The sequence below is a fragment of the Schistocerca gregaria genome, chromosome 2, assembly GCF_023897955.1.
Source record: "Schistocerca gregaria isolate iqSchGreg1 chromosome 2, iqSchGreg1.2, whole genome shotgun sequence".
Taxonomy (NCBI): domain Eukaryota; kingdom Metazoa; phylum Arthropoda; class Insecta; order Orthoptera; family Acrididae; genus Schistocerca; species Schistocerca gregaria.
Window position 1 is genome coordinate 820,334,321 of NC_064921.1, and position 22,555 is coordinate 820,356,875.

Here is a 22,555-nt window from a genome sequence, read left to right on the forward strand (position 1 = left end):
TGATGTCCAGCTTCCCACTACTGATAGTCCAGGAAATTAGAAACCAAAATGATTCCTTAAAAACAAATTACAGTTCCTAGATACAGTACGAAGAGTAACTACTTTACAAATATCTTTTCTTTGCCACTTTTGTTTCCACTTAGCCAGCAGTTCATCTGCGTTTTTGAATATAGTTTGCCTAATATTGCGGTCACCTTGTTTTCAGTCGCTTCTTTTGATACTTCTAGTAATATTTTATTTTCGCAACCCAGGCTTTCAAAAAATGGTTCAAATGGCTCTGAGCACTATGGGACTCAACTGCTGTGGTCATTACTCCCCTAGAACTTAGAACTACTTAAACCTATCTAACCTAAGGACATCACACACATCCATGCCCGAGGCAGGATTCGAACCTGCGACCGTAGCAGTCGCACGGTTCCGGACTGCGCGCCTAGAACCACAGGCTTTCACTTTTAGTTTCAGGCACTTCTCACTACACCTCAGTTTTGCACACACACCTGTCAGTACGTTGTTCCTATACTCTAATTCTTCCATGAGTTTACGAAATTCTCTCTCTCTCTTTTTTTTTTGGGGGGGGGGGGACGGGGGGTTTCCCTGGGTGAACCGATCGGTATGTTCGCTAGACTATCAATTCTGGTTTTTTGAAACAGACTTTTAGGCGGTGTTTGACAAAGCGTGCCTTCCGTCGTACAGCCAGTGGCAAAAGACAGAGCATCTAGTTCACGTTTTATAGTTTCAGTTTGTAATTTACTAACAGTATCAATAATTTCCAACAGATTGTCGGGTTCTACAGAAATTTATCCAAGGGCAGACAAGGTTCAAAAATTTCCATTATTGTTATTACAGCACTCGTTTTTCTAGACGAGTCGCGCATCTAAAATCAAATTTAACGTACTCTATACAAAACGCATTGTATTTCAAAAGGGTGATAGCTGTCCACTCAATATTTTTCTTCAAGTTTATTTCCTGTATATGAACTCTCAGCATCAGCATCAGGAATTTTTTAGTTATTTTTGTTTATATATAACACTTATTTTTCAGTTTCACAGCAGTAATGATCATCAGGAATTTTGTCAGTTATTTTTGCTGATATCCAACACTCATTTTTCAGTGTTTTCCAGTTTCCGAGCTTTAATATCCGGGTTTGACACTGACATGTCAATAAAATAACGTTAGTGAATGTAACAAATACCAGGTGTAGAAGTATGAAACCGGAATTTGGTTGTAATAATTGCACATCTGTTGTTTGAAACTGATAAACAATATTTTATTCAAAATAATCTCCATTGCTATTTATACATTTGTCCCACCTCTCTGGCAGGCTATAAATGCCCTACCAAGAAAACATTTCTTTTAAAGTGAGTCTTTCAGCGAACCATTTTCGTACACTTTCATACGAACTGAAGCGTTGCTCAAGGAGAGCCTGTGCCAGTGATGCAAATAGATGACAATCGGACGGAGCCAAGTCCGGAGAATAAGACTCATGCCCTAGTACTTTCCAGATGATCACCTCGATCGTTTCCCCGAACCCCTTTTGCTGTATGTGAGGGGGCGTTATTGTGGAACAATGTGACTGTGTTCCCTTTTTCTATATTCCGGCCGTTTTTCACGTAATGCTCGATTGAAATCGATCGTTTTCTATTGGTAACGATCAGTGTTATCGGTTTCACCTGATTTTAGCATCTCGTAATAAATGACACTCTTTTAATCCCACCTAACACAGAGCATTGTCTTCTTTCAATTTTTCATCATCTGTCACTATTTGATGGAGAAACGACTTTCTTTTGAATCTGGCGAGCAGCATATCACAAGCGCCTTTCGATTTGCATGCTGTTTTTCATTCAGTTCACTCGGAAACCAATATCCAAATTTCTGCACCTTTCCCATAGCTTTGAACCGAAGAGAAACGGTATTCTGCGTCACATTCAATTGTTCCGCGAGTTCCTGTTGAGTTTATCATCTTCGTCCAAAAATGCCTGCAGTTCGTTGTTTTCAAACCTTTTCGGTGGTTTCCCGCGCTCGTCGTTTCTCACGTCGAAATCACCACTTTTGAATTTTTTGAACCACTCGAAATACTGTATTTCCCCTATAGCATGTTGGCCATAAGCTTCGGCAAACATCCGATGCGATTCTGCAGCAGTTTTCTTCAAATGATAACAGAAAACCAATGCTGACACCAAATCGTAGTTCGTAGGCACAAAACTCGACATGATTACGGGTTTGAAACAGATACCGATGTATGGAACTCGGGTTACTGTGTGTACACATGGTATGTTCATTTGCTCATATACTCTACTCAGTATCTACAGCAAAACAAAATATAAACATAATCGAATATTAAATTTGCAAATAACTTCCGGGAATTCAGCCAGGTAACACTTTCAGCGACCGCCGATATTTCGGCGGGAGGACACCCCGCCATTTTCAAGGCAAACTGCAACAGACAGGCGGCTTACATGCAAATTTAAAACCTCGGTTCGCGGACTGAAGCAGGAGAGATAACACACACACTGAACACTAGTGCCACCAAAGATGACCAAAGTCAGAGACTATGAGTTCGCAGGGGAGGTAGCATTGACTCTGTCCCTCTGTTTTCTGACAAGGGAGAGAGCCGTTTTCCAAACAGAGTTTAAACAGAAACCTCCATCCCTGTTAACGAGGTTGCTCGCTAATTTAATCTCAACTGCCTCCCTAATAACACTGTCCCAATAGCTGGACGTGTATGCCAAAATCTCGGTGTTATTATATAACATGGTGTGACTAGTATCCAAGCAATGTTCGACAGTAGCAGATCTACTTGGCTGCTATAATTTTGTGTGCCGTTTATGCACAGTACATCGGTCCTCCACGGTCCTGATAGTTTGACCAATATATGCCATGCCGCAGCTACAAGGAATACGATATACACCCGCCTTACACAGTCCAAGATCATCCTTAACGAAACTCAAAAGTGCTCTAATTTTAGATGGAGGTCGGAAAACACATTTCACATCGTATTTCCGTAAAATACGACCGATCTTGTTGGACGTGTTTCCTACGTAAGGCAAAGAGGCAGTAGACTTAGGTGTTAACTCAGAATTATCATCAATCACCCGATGTACAGTTGGTGGATAGCGCAACGCACGTTCAATCTATCTATCACTATAACCATTTTGACGAAATGTAACTTCAAGATGGGACAGCTCAGCTGGCAAAGTTTCAGCGTCAGAAATGACATGTGCCCTGTGTACCAAGGTTTTAAATAAACATGATTATGGATATAATTGTGTTAAAGACAGAGTTTCTGGTAAGAGGAAGCAGTTAAGGATAAAATGCGCTCATCTTACTCTTTTGTGTAAGTTAACCATCTATACACAACTCAGTAATTGAAGCAACTGCATATTAACCATTTTAAAAATAAATATATTTTTATTTTTAAAACAGTCACCACTAGAGCGAAAGTACAAAATCGTTAGCTTAGTATTCTTACCTGCAGAGGAATGAAGTAGACAGAGATATTGAGGAAGGGGGAGGGGGGCGGGGCTCTTGGCCACACTGTCTCGTTTGGAGACGACTCTGCATGAATGCTAACAGATTATTTGGAAAATCTGTAGACACACAAACCACATACGATGGCATGGCAATGGAGATGCAGGGCGGTGTGTCGAAGGAATCTTTATTCGACCAAAATCCTTTCGAAATACCAAGGAAATCAAATACTGGAGTGTAAGGCGTATCCAGAAACAGTTATAGACCCAAATTAGACTGAAGTTCAAGAGAATTGTCTGGAAGAATTGTTGCGTCCCTTGGGTAGTGAATTCAATAAACCGTACATAACGTATAGAAAAAGTGACATTAAAAACTAACAATCAATATTTTGAACGAGTAAAAATGACAAACCCTGATGTAGGGACATTCTGTGTAATTATGTCAGGTAATAATTATACGAAAGATAATCAGAAAGATACAGATGCAAGCAGTCATATAAGAACCGCTGCCACTGTAAACATGTATAAATAGTAAGTCACAATTAGAATCTCGCTCTGTTGATCTCTAGTGATCGTTTGGTTTTGATCTCGTTGCTCTATGTTCTATCGAGCTACTTCTGTTTCATTTGTTACAAGAGCGATAGTTCTTATCTGGACTTACATATCCAGCTTTTGGTAAGTGTACCATGGTTTCTTAATGCAATGTAAAGCAACATTGAACGTATATATATTCATTTAGTACATAATATCCTCCATTTGCTACTTAAGTGACATTTTCAAACAATTTAACATACATACTGCGGAGGCGAAAGGATTATCTCTGACCGCAATTTGATCCGTCATTACGCTGCTTTTTAAATTTCAGTATATTTAAAAGCAACTGTGCCCTCTAAGGCGTAACAAATGCTTAAAATATGGAATAAAGGATCCTGGGAAATATATAAACACAAACACTTTGATTTAAATACCAGAATTTGACCTAAGTAGAAAAGGGTAAAACATACGATCCTGGTTTGACTATATGACACTGCGTAAGTAATTGACTTTTAATTTCCAATTGTGCTGATAGTAAGGAGTGAGTCCTTTTACGACATTCCTTGCAAATCACTTTGTTGCCTCACACGTAGGTGCGTTTTGTGGCATGACTTACAGAACCCACGTACATCAAGTGCAACAGTATAGTTTATGCGATTGTCTTCTTTTATTAGATCAAAACAAATATGAACCATTTAGTCTGCGAAAGTGTTAGCTTGAGATTAGTGTAAATTTTCACCACTTGCAGGCGACACTAATACGAACAAGGCGTACAGCAACGACTGTGCATTTCTATCAGCTCAAACATCTTGCCACAACTTTTCGTACGTTATACACCACAAAAGTAACGCCCTGTAACTTAGTGGCCTGAAACACTTCAAACCTGAGCGGTAATTGATATGTATAAATCTGTTTCATATCCCACTGAGAGAAAGAAGACATACTTGACAAGCTACTGAGAAACTCTTAAGCCAGGTCTACACGTAAAGTATTGTCGTCAGTCTTGCACGATCATGAAAGACCGACGACAAGACTGACAGAAATCGCGCAGCTACACCATTCAAATTTCCGTTCCGTTTTCTGCTCAGTCGTTCCAAAGTTATCGTAGAAAAAAATGGCTAGTGACGACAGTTGCCTTATGTGTTCTTAAACTGAACAAGAAGATAAAGTCTGCACGTCGTTCACGATGGTTCCCAGAGTGGTTATGGAGGAGACGAACATTCGCCCACGTGAATCTTCTCCGAGAACTGCGGCAGGAACTAGAAGACTGGCGCAATTACTTACTTATAGACACACGGACGTACCTTAAACTGTTTGCGCTTGTAACCCCAGAAAATGAAAAAGAAGACAGCTTCATGAGGATCGCTATTAGCCCCCACGAGAGACTCACCGCAACGCTAAGGTTTTTAGCGATTGACAGGAACTAAAACGACCTGGAATTCACAATTATAATTTCGAAACAAGCTTTGAATGGACTGCAATTAGATTAAAAGTTTTCAGAGACTGTCGTATGCAAATATCGAATATCTTTTGTCTATAGTGCAATGAAATATTCGGTAACAGTATATTAAAATGTTTACGGTAACATTAAAAAAAATGGCCCAAAATTTAAAGACTTCTATACTGCCGTTCGACTTTCCCTTCCGGTGAAACAAATCGATTGGTGAATTCATGTCGCACTTCCGTAGCTGGTGGTGGCCAGTTATATGTGTTTGGAAATTCCAGTGGTACGTTTGTTTAGCCTTATCGTGGACAGATAGCGGAGCTAGGTTTGAGCGATAAGACTGACAGGCGTCTATAAGCGCAGACTTGTTGGAAGCCTTCCATGTACATGAAGCTCCGGCCCATCAGTCTTAAAAAGTTTACTCAGTTAACGCAAGACTGTCAAACATTCATCCAAACATAATGTTTTATTTGACAAATTCTGCATGATCATGCATAACTGACGAGAACACGGTGCCTGTGGATCAGGCTTTAAAATGAGAACAAGTAAATGAACCGTATATAATTCAGGTAAGAACGGCTATAACAGATTCACTGTCGTGAAGGAATAGTCAATCCACGGCAGAACCAGGGTAAATATATGGGGAGTGTCTAACTGATCCCAAATCATATATACAGAGAGGTCCATTGATAGTAACCGGGCCAAATATCTCACGAAAGAAGCACCAACGAAAAAACTACAAAGAACGAATCTCGTCTAACTTGAAGCGGCAAACCAGATGGCGCTATGGTTGGCCTGCTAGATGGCGCTACCATAGGTCAAATGGATATCAACTGCGTTTTTTTTTTTTAATGGGAACCCCCATTTTATTACATATTCGTGTAGTACGTAAAGAAATATGAATGTTTTAGTTGGACCACTTTTTTGGCTTTGTGAGAGATGGCGCTGTAATAGCCGCAAACGTGTAAGTACGTGGTATCACCTAACATTCCACCAGTGCGGACGGTATTTGCTTCGTGATACATTACCCGTTTTAAAATTGACCGTTTACCAATTGCGGAAAAGGTCGATATCGTGTTGATGTATGGCTATGTGATCAAAATGCCCAACGGGCATGTGCTATGTATGCTGCTCGGTATCCTGGACGACATCATACAAGTATCCGGACCGTTCGCCGGATAATTACGTTATTTAAGGAAACAGGAAGTGTTCAGCCACATGTGAAACGTCACCAACGACCTGCAACAAATGATGATGCCCAAGTAGGTCTTTTAGCTGCGGTCGCGGCTAATTCACACATCAGAAGCAGATAAACTGCGCGAGAATCGGGAATCTCAAAAACGTCGGTGTTGAGACTGCTACATCAACATCGATTGCACCCGTCCCAAATTTCTATGCGCCTGGAATTGTGCTACTTTGAACGTCATGTGCAGATCTGCCACTGGGCACAAGAGAAATTACGAGACGATGACAGAATTTTTGCACACGTTCTATTTAGCGACGAAGCGTTATTCACCAACAGCGGTAACGTAAATCGGCACAATATGCACTATTGGGAAACGGAAAATCCACGATGGCTGCGACAAGCGGAACATAAGCGACCTTGGCGGGGTAATGTATGGTGCAGCATTATGGGAGGAAGAATAACTGGCCCCATTTTATCGATGACCATCTAAATGGCGCAATGTATGCTGATTTCCTACGTAATGTTCTACCGATGTTACTACAAGATGTTTCACTGCGTGACAGAGTGGCGATGTACTTCCAACATGGATGTCCAGCACATAGCTCGCGTGCGCTTGAAGCGGTATTGAGCAGCATATTTCATGACAGGTGGATTGGTCGTTCACCGTATCTGATGTCAACGGATTTCTTTCTGTGGGGAAAGTTGAAGGATATTTGCTATCGTGATCCATCGACAACGCCTGACAACATGCGTCAGCGCATTGTCAATGCATGTGCGAACATTATACGGAAGGCGAACTACTCACTGTTGATAGGAATGTCGTTACACGTATTGCCAAATGCATTGAGGTTGACGGACATAATTTAGAGCATTTATTGCATTAATGTGGTATTTACAGGTAATCATGCTGTAACAGCACGCGTTCTCAGAAATGATAAGTTCACAAAGGTACATGTATCTCATTGGAACAACCGAAATAAAATGTTCAAACGTACCTATGTTCTGTGTTTTAATTTTAAAAACCTACCTTTTACCAACTGTTCGTCTACAATTGTGAGCCATATGTTTGTGACACTTACAGCCCCATCTAACATAAAGCGAAAAACGTGGTCCAACTAAAACATTCAATTTCTTCGCGTACTACACGAATATGTAATAAAATTTGGGGGTTCCTATTTTAAAAAACGTAGTTGATATCCGTTTGACCTATGGAAGCGCCATCTACGGGTCAACCATAGAGCCATCTGGTTTACCCCTTCAAGCTAGACAAGTTTCGTTCTTTGTAGTTTTCTCGTTTGACGTTTATTTCGTGAGATATTTGTCCCGGTCACGATCAATGGACCACCCTCTATATGTGTATGCTTTTTTCTGTGTCAGTCCTCGTGTAGCGCATTTTTGTGATTTCATTTTTGTTTGTGTGCAGAAAGCCTTGCTCTTCCTTGTGTGACAAATATGGTCAGGCAAAGGAAATGGGCAGGATAACAAGCTAGCCAAGGCTTGTCGGAAGTAGAAACCGTGCCAAAAACAGTGCACGTATTCGACAGTATGTTGGAAATGACAGATACTGATAATAAATTACAAACTAAAACTATAAATGAACTACGAGCTCCGTCTTTTGCCACTGGCAGTACAACGGAAGGCACGACTAGTCGAAGTCTAAAAGGGCAATTTGAACAAACCAAAACTGATAGTTTATCGAACATACCAGTGGGTTCACCCAGGGGAAACCCAAATTGGATGCGTAGTCCGCTGAACAATGTCGTCATCATAGGAGCATGTGGAGGCACGCAGCTCCATTTTGTAGCGAGGCAAGTAAAATAGTTGTGTTGTTTGGTTTTGTTTGAGGTGCTTTGCACTGTCTGATAAACGTTTTGTTTTAAAACGTCTGGGATGATGTTATGGGATGCCTGTCCTACAGCAGGAAGACAAAAGGGTCGGAAGAAATTTATGGTTCATTCCCAAAAGACATTCAGCTGCAGAAAGTTTGGATTACGAAGTGCCACCGAAAACATCGCTCCTGGTGATTCCGTCCGTGATTTGCAAGCAGAATTTCTTAACGTACCACCTAGGAAAGAGCTCAGACTAGAAGCTGTACTGAGTGTAGATATACCAGTAAGTGTCCTCAGTGAAAGTGGTAACACGAATACAGATGAAACAGTTTATTCGAATAGGGCAGACAGGTTGTAGGCAAGGAAGGCAATACATAAATGCACTTAAGCACCTGACTACAGCGTCTCCAAAATAAAATTAAAAAAATGTGAATTTCGTAAACGTATAGAAGAATTGGAATATAGGAACAACAAACTGGTAGCTATGTGTGTAAAAGTGAGTTATAGTGAGAAGTGCCTGAAGCTAAAAGTGAAAGTCTGTGTCGCGCAAGTATCAAAAGAAACGAGTGCAGGACAAGGTGACTGGAATTCTCTGGAAATTATTGTCAAGAACGCAGATAAACTGCTTGCTGAGTGGACAGAAACAAGAAAAATGGCAAAGAGAGAACATTTGTAAAGCAGTTACTCTTCCTACTGTATCTAGGAATTCTTATTTGTTTATACGGAATCAGTTTGGTTTCCCACTTCCTGGACTATCAATGCTGGAAAGATAGACATCACGCTTTATCAGATGCTTTCCTGATGTGCTTACAGATCATAATGAAAGCCCGATCATCTGTATTGTCAAAATCTGAACGTGTTTGTGTGCTCGCATTCGACGAACTTAATGTAAACATTAGTGTTACATACGATTCTATTGAAGATCGTGTTATAGGGCAGCACATTAACGGGTCGTTTGTTACGATACGCGGTTTGTTTTCAGGATGGAAGCAACCAGTTTACTATGATTTTGACACAGAGGTAACAGCTCATCATTTAAACATTGTCATCTGCTCCAGACAAGATGTTGGCCACAATGTTGTTGCAGTAGAGTACGATCTCGGCACAAAAAATCGGTCTATGAGGAAAGGTCTTAATGCAACAGAGGCAAATTCCCGCTTCCCAAATTCACAATATGAAAATAAAAGATTCTGGGTGTTTTGTAATGTTACACATTTATTTAAATTAATGAGGAACACCCTTCTGGACGATGGAATAAGACTTCCAAGTGGGAAAACTGTTAACAAATCTGTTGCAGAAAGGCTACTCGCATTAGATAGGAGTGAAATGAAGTTGTGTCCTAAATTATCACAAATTCACCTCAGTGTCAAGGGCAGAGCACGTCAAAGGGTTTATTTAGCTATGCAACTTTTTTTGAGTACGACGGCTAAAGCCATTTAAAAACCTGATGCCCGAAGAAGAGGAAGCAGCAATTTTTTTTTCAGGTTGCAGACGACGAATTTGACATACTGAATGTCCGAAGATCCAACGACAAGAATACGTTATTCTGCGGTTACGGGATGCACAAGGATGTTCAGGAAAGAACAGTTGGGCCAAGATGCCCGGGTAAATGAATTCTCGAAGATAACAGGACTTGATCATTTGCACTTGAATCGTTCTTGAACAGAAGTGAAACGTCGATTGCAGCTGCTGTTCTTGGGGAACAGTGTTCATGATATTCTTCTAAGAAATGAATATTTGGTAGAGGCAAATGACAGCGATGGACTCTTGACGTCACATTCGTTCAGGGGAATTTTGCCCACATGAGCGAAACACTGGAAATGGCAGATGGTGAAAGAGAACTGCAAGATTTCCTCTTCAACTTACACCAGACGAATCAGCTGTCAGCGTGGGACCTGACTGCTCTGAAGAAGGATTCCGATACCTGGCTGGCTACATCGCATAATCGTGCAAAAAAGTATGACGACACACTGGGCACACCGTCTAGTGCTATTTTAACTCATTCCCCAACAGATGTGGAACATTTTTGGTGGGCTGACGACCTATCTCGCGGTGGGCTCAGAGTTCCGACAGGTGACTGGATACATAAATCCTCATAGCTTGAACTTATTTTTTAACGGTTTGCAAAGAACTTAGAAGGAAAGATATATAGTAAAAATTATCTGTTCTGCTATCCGAACTACATATGCTGGTTTTTCACCAGAAATCATCATACTGTATGTTAGAACAATACTTTATAGTCGCATGCGCTTCCTTAATATGAAGCTTAAAAGGCAAAAGGCGGCAGCAGCAGATGAGTGAAATCGTGACAGTGGCGCCCTTCATCTACTACTAGCGTCCAAACATGTAAATCAACTGTTTTAAATAATTGTATGAGCGCTTATTAGAGTTATGAATAGTTTTTTGTGCTTAAGATCCTTTCGCTCCGCCAACCGCTGCTTCGCCCTGGTCTTATAGTGACGTCACTGCGCCAGCCAACTGCAGTCCGTTTCACTTCGGACCCAACGTCCTCCTTGCAGTCGGCTCTGAGACAGGGCCAGGGACGCTGCGGTTCCATACGCGCAGTGTTCGCGCTTAGTGGCAGGTGCTCGGTGCAGCTGGAAGCTCGCCATGGAGGCCGAAGCGTCGGAGACCCGTGTGAGGGAAGTGGCGGGCGATCGCGTGTCCACACTTCCAGGTGAGACTTAACACCGAACTAAACTATTTTTTTTTTTCATAATACGGGCCCACAGTCATCATATATTTCTTTGAAGTCAGTACCGCCATTAGACTGTTGTTTATTTGCAGTGCTACATTTACACTTACACGATTATGATTTCGGATTCAAAGTGCAATTATCAAGTGTTTTAAGCGTTATACACTGCCTAAGATGGCATACTCTCGTATTTAAAACACACTATTAGACACATTGTCTATGGTTCGATATTTCTGGTAAAGCCTACTGCTTTGTTTTGTCACTGTGATACTCAGTGAGATACTCAGTGATAAAACAAAGCAGTAGGCTTTACCAGAAATATCGAACCATAGACAATGTGTCTAATAGTGTGTTTTAAATACGAGAGTATGCCATCTTAGGCACTGTGTAACACTTTGAAACGTCCCCATTGGAAAAATTATTAATGACTGTGCTGATAAAACCTCTTACTTTATTTGATTTTCAAACAGCTGAGCAAAACTGAACGTACTCAGACATTTCTCTCTTTACTTATTCTGAACAACAGTAAACTGACAAACAATATTTTCAGCGCCACGCAATCTGACCTTCAATAATCCCCATGAAAGAATGGCCCTGACGAACAATAATCTGTACCTTTCATGAATCACTTACCTCACAAAAATCTTCGTTACTCGAACTACTGCAATACAGCGAGCGCCAATACTGCCAACTAAATAAAAGATTCTAACTACTGAAGGCGCTATCTACTGATAGGCATAGTTAGCAAGTGAAAGATTTTGATAGAGAACAAACAATGTATTTACCTTACTAGTGTTCAAAAGTTATCAGTTCATCACATCCAGTCTTACAAATTTCCTTTCTCTGACGGACACTCGTCCAGATCGTCCGCTCTCAAAATTCTGCCATCTCTCTCCCCACATACACTACTGCTGGCGGCTCACCTCGAGTTGCCCCAACGCGACGCGCTTTACACATCCAGCTGCCCAACACTACAATAGTAAATATTGCAACAGTGCAAACCAGCCACAGATTGCACACAGCACATACACCTAGTGAGCAGTGTGTCTTTCAACATAATACAGCAATACGTATCACAATATCCTGTCATACAACCAGGGAATTTACAGACAAAATACGGTACAATGTACCTTTTCTACACCATTTCCTAAAGTGATAAGGCTATAATGGCATCGTCAAAACATATAAATATAATTAGCACAGCATCGTTACATAGATCTAAAATAAGGTGTAGAATAGGCCACACCATCCACACAGTCATAATTGCAACTGGCTGCTGAAGTACAGTAGCTACCAGAAATCTGTTTGCCTACATCCTCCCTAGATGTCGCTGCTGTGGGCTTAGATGTATTCATCATTTACGCAAAAACATAATCTGATAAAAACACATTAGGTAAAATACATGTAGCAGACTTTTAAAATTGATAATTATCATATAAACCAATTGTGATGCATTAAAAGACAAATATAGTTGCCCATACAAAATTATTAAAAGTAAATATATGAAGATAAGATTAGTTGTGCAGAATCAGCTCGTTGTTACACCATGTCACAGACACAGTCACAAATTCGAATATAGCGAAAAGCGAAAAAAAAAAAAAAATAGATGGGGCGAGAGAGATTTGAATGCTGCTCGCTCGCTTGACAGTCCATCACCGTGACCACTGTGTTTTTTTTAATCTCATTTTGTTCGTCATTTTTCGTTGCATTTGTTCAGAGCGGACCTTCCATGACACTCGTTCATGTTCATTGCTGATCGATTTACTCAGTTTTCTTTTTTTTTTCTTTTTTTATTGCAGAGGGCAACAAACCCTTTGACCGAACATGCTGAGTTACCGTGCCGTTCAGTACACTTTCTCCCCGTTTTCATGCTTGATCTGCGTTCAGTTTCTGACGAGCTGCCCACAGGGTCCTCTTAACACTAAATGTGACAGGGGTGCAATGGGGAGTTTCCCCTGCTAGCAAACAGATAAGTTCAGTGAGCTTTAGTCATCCCTCCATTTCCAATTTTGGAGCAGATGTATCAGTAAGTTAGTACCTTTTTGGCTCTCTTCATTAATTAACCTCTACGGCCATTAAATTGTGAACAGATACAGTCTTCCTGCAATCTCGTGTGGTAAGAATGATATATGCTGTCTACATTATCTTACAAGGATTCAAAAAAAAAAAAGAAAATACGAAAACACAGCGATAAATGTATACTTGAACATTCTGGCGTTAGGAAGTTGCTTATTCTGGATAAGAAATAGTAGTAAATAGTCATAGTGATGCTGTAACTGTTGGTAATATTTGCTGACAAAATGCAACCTAACTCTAGAGTGCGTACTTACAGCTATCCTGTATAGCCGTTTTTTTAGTGCGACTTAAAAAGAGAGAGAAATTATTAATTGATCACCGATGCGTCGGTTCTCGATTGTGTTCAGGAGACGTACGGATTGATTACGCGAAGGGGTTTCTTAATTGATTTTCTGACCCGGATTGCTTTCACGCAATCAGAATCTTCGATGAAAATACCTAAGGGACCTATTTGAATATAAAAATGGAAATGAAAGCAAATTAGTGGAATTTCGTAAGAGAAAGATTAACAGATCGGAAGTTGAACAAATTAGTGGTCTCCCAAATACAATCGAGACACCGCGATAAAGAGCGAACCTGTAACAAAGCTCATATACAATTTGAACATCATTTTTTGTTAATGAAAGAAAAGAATAAGAAGAAGATTACTGCATCATCAAATATTGATATATTTTGAACAAATTGGCTTTAAACTTCTAGACACTGACAAATACACAATAAATGTATGACTTAAATCTGATATTTCTTTTGTACATGGCGCAGTCCAATAACCGCCGGTTTGTCAGTCCGTTCCTTCTTAAAATTAAATGTCCTTGCGTGTGCGTAAGTACATTGTATCCTCATCCGAGTTACCGAAATGTTTGTTTGTAGTTTCACATAGTTTTTACACAAAATAAAATTACAACTTGTAGCGATGCTTTGTAGTACGTCTTAACATGTCGGTGACAAAAAGTATTAAGGATAATGAAGTCTCTAGAATATTTCTTAACAAAAGATAGATTGTTCTTTCTTCTGTTTCGCAGCTTCTTACTATCAAGCGCTGCTGCAATGATTTTAAATATCTGTGCCCAGAGGGTCATAGTGTTTATTTATAGTATTTAAACGGTGGACGCGTGTCTTGGTACAGGCCCACATTAAAAAAAAATGTTTCGACTCTTTACTCTCGCGCTGTGATGCTTAGCGTTTCTACGAACTACTGCCCGTTGGCTGTCCTTTTCTTTTATGGCAAATATCTCATATACAAATTATATGAAATCCAATAATATTAGAATATAAATGCAGATGCTAGCAGAGGCTAGAGGGTGCGCTGCTGTATTTTACCACTAACGGCACCTGTACAACGCCCCAATTCTTTGCCAAGTGTCAGTCGTGGTCACTAAAACGTCCCGTGTAGTTGTCAGTGCACTATGTGGGAACTAAGTGAATTCAAACGTAGGCAAATTGTTGGTGCTCGTATGGTGTTTCAAGAGGTACCGTATAGAAGAAAACACTCCATACAGAGAATGCGGAAAAAAACATAATCCGCTAAGTTACAACGGCGACGACGGCGTGTGTTGACTGATAATCACAGATCGTCATTCAAGAGGCCTTTGACGAACATTAGCAGGACGAAGACAGCAGAAAGTCGCTGCAGAACTGAGTATCGCGGTCGCGAACCCTGCCAGTGAAAAAACACGATAGTAGCTCCATAAACAAACACACACTTGCACGGCGAGCTGGAATAATTCCAGACCCATTTGCCAGTGATGCAATGCTCGTATCAGGGAGACGTGTGACATCATAACATGTGGAGTACGGAGTACAGGAAAAAATCATGTTGTCGGATGAGTCTCGTTCCACACTGTTTCCCAACTTTTGCCCGTGTTTACGTCCTAGGAGTGATGTGGGCGACATAGCGCGGTGTTCTCATGTGCCACATGGACACTCTGCAATGTCGTATTACTGCCGAGGATTGGAAATTGGAAATTTGTCGTAAGGACTATAGGACCAACTGCTGAGGTCATCGGTCCCTAAGCTTACGCACTATTTAATCTAACTTTCACTAACTTATGCCAAGGACAACACACACACCCATGCCCGAGGGAAGACTCGAACCTCCGAAGGGGGCAGCCGCACGAACCGTGACATGAAGCCTTAGATCGCACGACTACCCCACGCGGCACTGCCGACGATTATGTTACCCTTTTAGCTGATTAGGTCCATCCCATTGTGCAATGTTTGCAGTTAATAAAAGAAAGTCTTCCGGTCCAGACTGTATACCAGTTACGTTCCTTTCGGAGTATGCCTATGCATTATTAGTTCCATACTTGACAATCATATACAACCGTTCATGCGACGAAAAAGATCCGTACCCAAAAACTGGAAAGTTGCACAGGTCACACCGATATTCAAGAAAGGTAGTACGAGTAATCCACTAAATTTCAGGCCCATATCGTTAACGTCGATATACAGCAGGATTTTAGAACATATATTGTGTTCGATCATTATGAATTACCTCGAAGGAAACGGTCTATTGACACACAGTCAACATGGGTATAGAAAACATCGTTCCTGTGAAACACCAACTAGCTCTTTATTCACATGAAGTGCTGAGTGCTATTGACAACGGATTTCAGATCGATTCCGTATTCCTGGATTTCCGGAAGGCTTTTGACACTATACCACACAAGCGACTCGTAGTGAAATTGCTTGCTTATGGACTACCGTCTCATTTATCTGACTGGGTTTGTGATTTCCTGTCAGACGTCACAGTTCCTAGCAACTGACGGAAAGCCATCGAGTAAAACAGAAGTGATTTCTGGCGTTCCCCAAGGTACTGTTATAGGCCTTTTGCTGTTCCTTATCTATATAAACTATTTGCAAGACAATCTGAGCAGCCGTCTTCAGTTGTTTGCAGATGACGCTGTCGTTTATCGACTAATAAAGTCATCACAAGATCAAAAGAAACTGTAAAACGATTTAGAAAAAATATCTGAATGGTACGAAAAGTGGCAGTTGACCCTAAATAACGAAAAGTGCGAGGTCATCCACATGAGTGCTAAAAGGAACTCGTTAAACTTCGGTTACACGATAAATCAGTCTAATCTAATGGCCGTATATTCAACTAACCAAAGGCTGCGTTTTATTGGCAGGACACTTAGAAAATGTAACAGACCTGCTAAGGAGACTGCATACACTACGCTTGTCCGTCCTCTTTTAGAATACTGCTGCGCGGTGTGGGATCCTTGCCAGCTAGGACTGACGGAGTACATCGAAAAAGTCAAAGAAGGGCAGCACGTTTTGTACTATCGCGAAATATGGTAGAGTGTCACAGAAATGATACAGGATTTGGGCTGGAAATCATTAAAATAAAGGCGTTTTTCCTTGCGACGGAATCTTGTCACGAAATTCCAATCACCAACTTTCTCCTCCGAATGCGAAAATATTTTGTTGAGACCGATCTACATAGGGCGAAACGGTCACCACGATAAAGTAAGGGAAATCAGAGCTCGTACGGAAAGATACAGGTGTTCATTCTTTCCGCACGATGTACAAGTTTGGAATAATAGAGAATTGTGAAGGTGGTTCAATGAACCCTCTGCCAGGCACTTAAATGTAATTTGTAGAGTATCCTTGCAGATGTAGATGCGACAGACACTTTTTGTCTTTTATAGTTGTTGCTGGCCGCAGCGCCGTATTCTGCCTGCTTACATATCTCTGTATTTGAATACACATGCCTGTACCAGCTACTTTGGCGCTTCAGTGTAACATTCCTCCACCTGGTCCCCTACCCCGATTCCCTTAGTATGGGACTATTTTGACTTTGATGATTACCTTAGAAGTGCTTTCCAAATAGTATAAAACTACAGCACCTTAGTGACACATTTCTTGTTCTTACAAGCAACAAATATAGCTTCAAAAATGTAGTAATGTCCGTAAATTCAATCTTAACTCTCATTAACACAACCGACCGCTATTGAAGGTGTTTTAAATCCGTTTTCGTAACGACTGAAAACAATTCGTAGGCTATGTATTGTATGATACTGCGTTCCGTCCTATTCATTCAAAACATCGACAGTTGTAGCATGTTTGTATGATGCCAGCTTCTATCTAGAAATGTCGTCTTCGTGTACATTTTCTAGATTTTCCTGTTGTCGGCACTGCTATTTTTATCGTAATTTCATGTTGGTGTGCAGCACTACACATTTCTTGACTAAAATCACTATTGCAGAAATATTTTGTCGTTTCTTTGCCAAGTAATGTGATGTGTAATTGCGATAAAAAATATCTGTGATAAACTCAGGAAAACCTTGCAGAACTAGACTCCAGGAAGAAAGGATATGGCGGAGACGTGGCTTAGCTGCAGACTGGGGGATGTTTCCAGAACGAGATTTTCAATCTGCAGCGGAGTGGAAGGTAGAAGAAGAGATACTGGTGGAACTGAAGCTGGTAGAACACTTACCCCGAAAGTCAAAGGTCCCGAGTTCGAATCTCGGTCCCGCACACAGTTTTAATCTGCCAGTAAGTTAAATAACAGCTTACACTCCTGTGCAGAGTGAAAATCTCATTCTGGAAACATCTTCCAGGAAGTGACTAAGCCATGTCTCCGCAACATCCTTTCTCCCAGAATAGCTAGTTCTGCAACGTTCGCAGAAGAGCTTCTGTGAAGTTTGGAATGCAGGAGACCAGGTACTGGCGGAATTGCAGCTGCGAGAACGGTCCGTGAATCGTGCTTGGTTAGCTCAGATGGTAGAGCAGCTGCCTGCGAAAGGCAAAGGTCCCGAATTCGAGTCTCGGTCCGGCACACAGTTTTAACCTGTCAGGAAATTTCATGTCAGCGCACTCTCCGCTGCAGAGTGATAATCTCATTCAGGGTTTCACATGTTCGATGTAAAGCGGGAACGTGTGGGTATCGCCGCTTGCATGTCAGCCGTGCAGTGAACGCATTTACTGTCGCACCCACGCTCTTTGCTCAGGATTTAGGCTTTGGTGACGGTACGGTAACGAGAACTGGTAAGTACACTTGCCGAAAGTGCATTTATTCTGACAATGAGTAAGTGAACAAGTGATAAAAATGAAATCAGAGCGCGCTGTCCATTAACCGGCGCTAGCGCGAACTGTATTTGCATAACAGCTCCATTCGAAGACTGATCCCGGAGGGTGTACTCTCCTTGATGACGACCGCGTCGTGAACGCGGAAGAGCAGTGGACGCGTCTCCAGAACGAAACGAACCTTTTTCTCGCGACGAAGCGAAAGCGGAAACGAACGGGGAGCGACAAACAAACTTCCGCACGCGTCTGTGGGGAGTTAGCGTTAACCTCGACCCACGTGATCCGTTGACTGAAATTATAGACTCTCAAAGCACGCGTCTGTAAGGCAGCTCATTTCGCACTGGCAGTTGACTATTCTGCTGACTTGCGTCCGTGCGCGCCGCACGTTGCTACTATTTTGCCTGTCGGGAGGTATGCACGCCGACGGACACACTATGTGATCAAAAGTATCAGGATACCTGGCTGAAAATGACTTAAAAGTTCATGGCGCCCTCCATCGGTAATGCTGGAATTCAACATCGTGTTGGCCCACCCTTAGCCTTCATGACAGCTTCCATTCTCGCAGGCACACGTTCGGTCAGGTGCTGGGAGGTTTCTTGGGGAATGGCAGCCTATTCTTCACGGAGTGCTGCACTGAGGAGAGGTATCGATATCGGTTGGTGAGGCCTGGCAAGAAGTCGGCGTTCCAAAACATCCCAAAGGTGTTCTATAGTATAAGGTCAGGACTCTGTGTAGGCCAGTCCATTACAGGGGTTATTGTCATGTAACTACTCCACCACAGGCCGTGCATTATCAACAGGTGCTCGGTCGTGTTGAAAAATGTAATCGCCATCCCCGAATTGCTCTTCAACAGTGAGAAGCAAGAAGGTGCTTAAAACATCAATGTAGGCCTCTGCTGTGATAGGCTACACAAAACAACAGGGAGTGCAAGCTCCCTCCAGGAAAAACACGACCACACCATAACACCACCACCTCCGAATTTTACTGTTGGCACCACACACGCTGGCAGGTGACGTTCACCGGGCATTCGCCATACCCACACCATGTCATCGGATCCCCGCATTATGTACCGTGATTCATCACTCTGCATAATTATTTTCCACTGTTCAATCGTCCATTGTTTACGCTCCTTAGACCAAGCGAGGCATCGTTTGGCATTTACCGGCGTGATGTGTGGCTTATGAGCAACCGCTGACCATGAAATCGAAGTCTTCTCACCTCCTGCCTAACTGTCATAGTACTTGCAGTGAATTCTGATCCATTTTATAAGTCCTGTGTGATGGTTTGGATAGATGTCTGCTATTACACATTACGACCCTTTTCAACTGTCGGTGGTCTCTGTCAGTCAACAGGCGAGTTCGGCCTGTACTCTTTTGTTCGTGTCCCTTCACATTTCCGCTTCGCTATGACATGGAAAACAGTGGATCTAGGGATGTTTATAAGTGTAGAAATCTCACCGTACGAACGTATGACACCAGTGACAACCAGTCACCTGAACACGTTCGAAGTTTGTGAGATCCGCGGAGCGCCCCATTCTGGTCTCTCAAGATGTCTAATAACAACTGAGGTCGCTGATATGGAGTACCTGCCAGTAGGTGGCAGTACAATGCACCTAATATGGAAAACGTATGTTTTTTGGGGTGTCCGGATACTTTTGATCACGTAGTGTTTCTCACGCTGCTAACTTGGCCGGCCTTGAGCGGATCTGGTCCGTTCACGTAATTTTGCACCACTGCTGCCGCAGATACTTTGGGAATTCATGGTGTTTGGCATGGTGGTGGCCATTCTGTTAGAGACATTTCATTATGTTTGAGTTCAGAATATGTTCCAAGGTTCTACAACAAACACTCATCAAGGATATTGGATGGCAATTTTGTGAATAATTTCTACAGCCCTTCCTGTAGACGGATGTGACCTGTGCAGTGCCGGATGCTGTATAAGACCATAAGAGCACTTGAACACCCTAATTTTTGACACCTTGCGAATATATTGGTTATTTTTCTCTGAAAGCTGTTCAACTATATGTAGATGCGGTAATCCGAGACAAATATCCTGGGATATGCTACACATTACTCCTCTAGAGTAGGGGAAACTTGGCATCAGACTCGCGAGCACACCTTAACTTGTGCACTTTTTAATGAGCTTCTGCGCATGCGCAACTGCATGACTACTGACTGATTTAGACGAGTCAACTCGTCAGAACTGAAGCGTACAAGAGCCTAAGAACAAGCGCAAAGAATGCGACAGACCGCTGCATTCCAACAGTGGAAAAGGGCTGTACTGTGAGAGTTCCAGTTCTCGACTTCAATAGAGGAAGAGGAAATGCTAGGTCGATTTTGGATGTCGTCCTTCAGACAACGGCCGATGGCTTCTATTGAATCGTGACAAGAGGTGGTGTGCTGAGCCAACTATAAGCACGATGATAAACTGTTTGTTTTTAAATAAATGTGGAAGGAACCATACGATATGCTGTTGCTGCTACAACTACAACATTTTGTTTCAGGTCCCAGTTCAGTACTTGCTCTCTAAGAATAATCTCAGAGGAGGAAGTTCCAGCAGAGAAAACTGTTGCCCTGTGGACATTTGAGAAGTCTCAGTCGATGGGAAGTAGGCCAGGCCTTCTTGAAATGGGACCGCCGGCAAAAATGTCAGACTCTGAGTCTGATAAAAGTTGCAATAAATGAATTTTACGTAATAACTATGTTTTCGAACGATTTAACTTACTCGTGTTGTTGACTAATTTCTTATTCTGGAGGATTACTTTGATGACTAGTTGAGGGTCCTATAAGTGTATGCTGACTGAAGCCTCTCAGAGCAGAGATGAGAGGGCCAATGTCGAGTCATCAGTCCACAGAGGCCAGGGGTCCTTTTCAAAGGACTACAGGTGATGGATGCAACTTTCGAAATACGACTGTTTTGTTATTATAGCCATGGTTCATATCCCTTATCTCTTGACAGTGTAGGTGTACATTCACTAATGATAGTGCTCTATCCCTAGTCAATGTGTGTTGTTTGACAGAAGTGGAATCAGTATTCCACTTCCACTAAATGGGCCAGTGAAAATGCATTATCAATAGTGATGGTATACTTTCCCTGAAACTTCCATTTCCGCTAGCATAACTGTTATACAGCGAATCCTAATATTTAGAAATTTGTGAGCACCCAGAATGTATACCCACGAGCAGCCACTGGACCTGTGTTTTTTCCAAACTGTTGGGCACCCTTTTTTTCTAGGGGTCTATGATAAATTATATTTAGAGGAGAGGCTAACTGAGTCGCAAATGCAGTGTAGAACCCGATAGGGATTCCATCGGGCTCTGGAGCTGTGTTCAGTTTTAAGAATTTCAGCTATTTCTCAACACTGCTGACACTAATACTTATTTCACTCATCTTTCTATTGGTACGCGGATTAAATTAGAGCAATTATCCTGGGTTTTTCTACGTAACGAAACATTTGAAAATGGGGTCAAGCATTTCAGCTTTTGCTTTGCTTCCCTCAGTTTCAGTTCCTGTCTCATTAGCTGGGGACTGACACTAACTTTGGTCCCACTAACAACCTTTCCATACGACCAGAATTTCTCTGGTTTTGTGAAAGGTCATTTGACAATATTCTGTTACGGTAGTCATTGACGGCTTTACGCTTTGCGCTCTTGATAGGCAAACGAATTTCATTCAGTATCTCTATATCTGTAGCCTTTTGCTTTGTTGTACACATCTTACGCAATATTCTGTTGCCGTAGAAGTTTCTTTATTGTGGCTATATACTATGATGCTCCCTCCCATTATGAACTGTTCTTCTCGGTACATATCTATCTAGAACACGGTCGTATGATGTGTGGCACCCGATGACGGAGCAATAGTTTCGAAACTAGTTGTGCTAATACGAGGTTCGGAACTTTAATAGTGTCAACCATTAATTTACAGATCGTACTAGCAACAGCTTGCACTGTACATGCTTGAGCATTGTCCTACAAAATAATGGTCAGGTGCTGCAGAAAGTGTCATCACTTCTGTCCCTAAGCTGGTCGTAGGTTGTGTTCCAAAAATGAACAGCATAGAGACAGTGGTAGCAACTTGCTGCAAGGATATCGTCCTTTTATTTCTTCGTTACCTGTTTAGTGTTTTTAGACATCCTAGTGCGGACTATTGCAACATAATTTTCTAGTTGTCTTTATACCCTTCTACGGTGTACCTTGTGTGTGTGTGTGTGTGTGTGTGTGTGTGTGTGTGTGTGTGCTTGCACCTTATTTTACATACATATGACTTGTTTCAGTATCTGCTTGTTCTTAATGG

General features: G+C 41.8%; 1 protein-coding gene across 1 annotated transcript in view; it reads left to right on the forward strand.

Annotated features, from left to right (window-relative positions):
- The first annotated feature begins 10,993 nt into the window (after positions 1-10,993).
- Positions 10,994-22,555, forward strand: part of LOC126335155 (sterol O-acyltransferase 2-like) — a 190,044-nt gene continuing 178,482 nt past the window's right edge. The window contains exon 1 of the mRNA XM_049998128.1: positions 10,994-11,137. Within this exon, the coding sequence (XP_049854085.1) occupies positions 11,071-11,137 (67 nt within the window). The 5' untranslated portion in view covers positions 10,994-11,070. The remainder of the gene's footprint in view (positions 11,138-22,555) is intronic.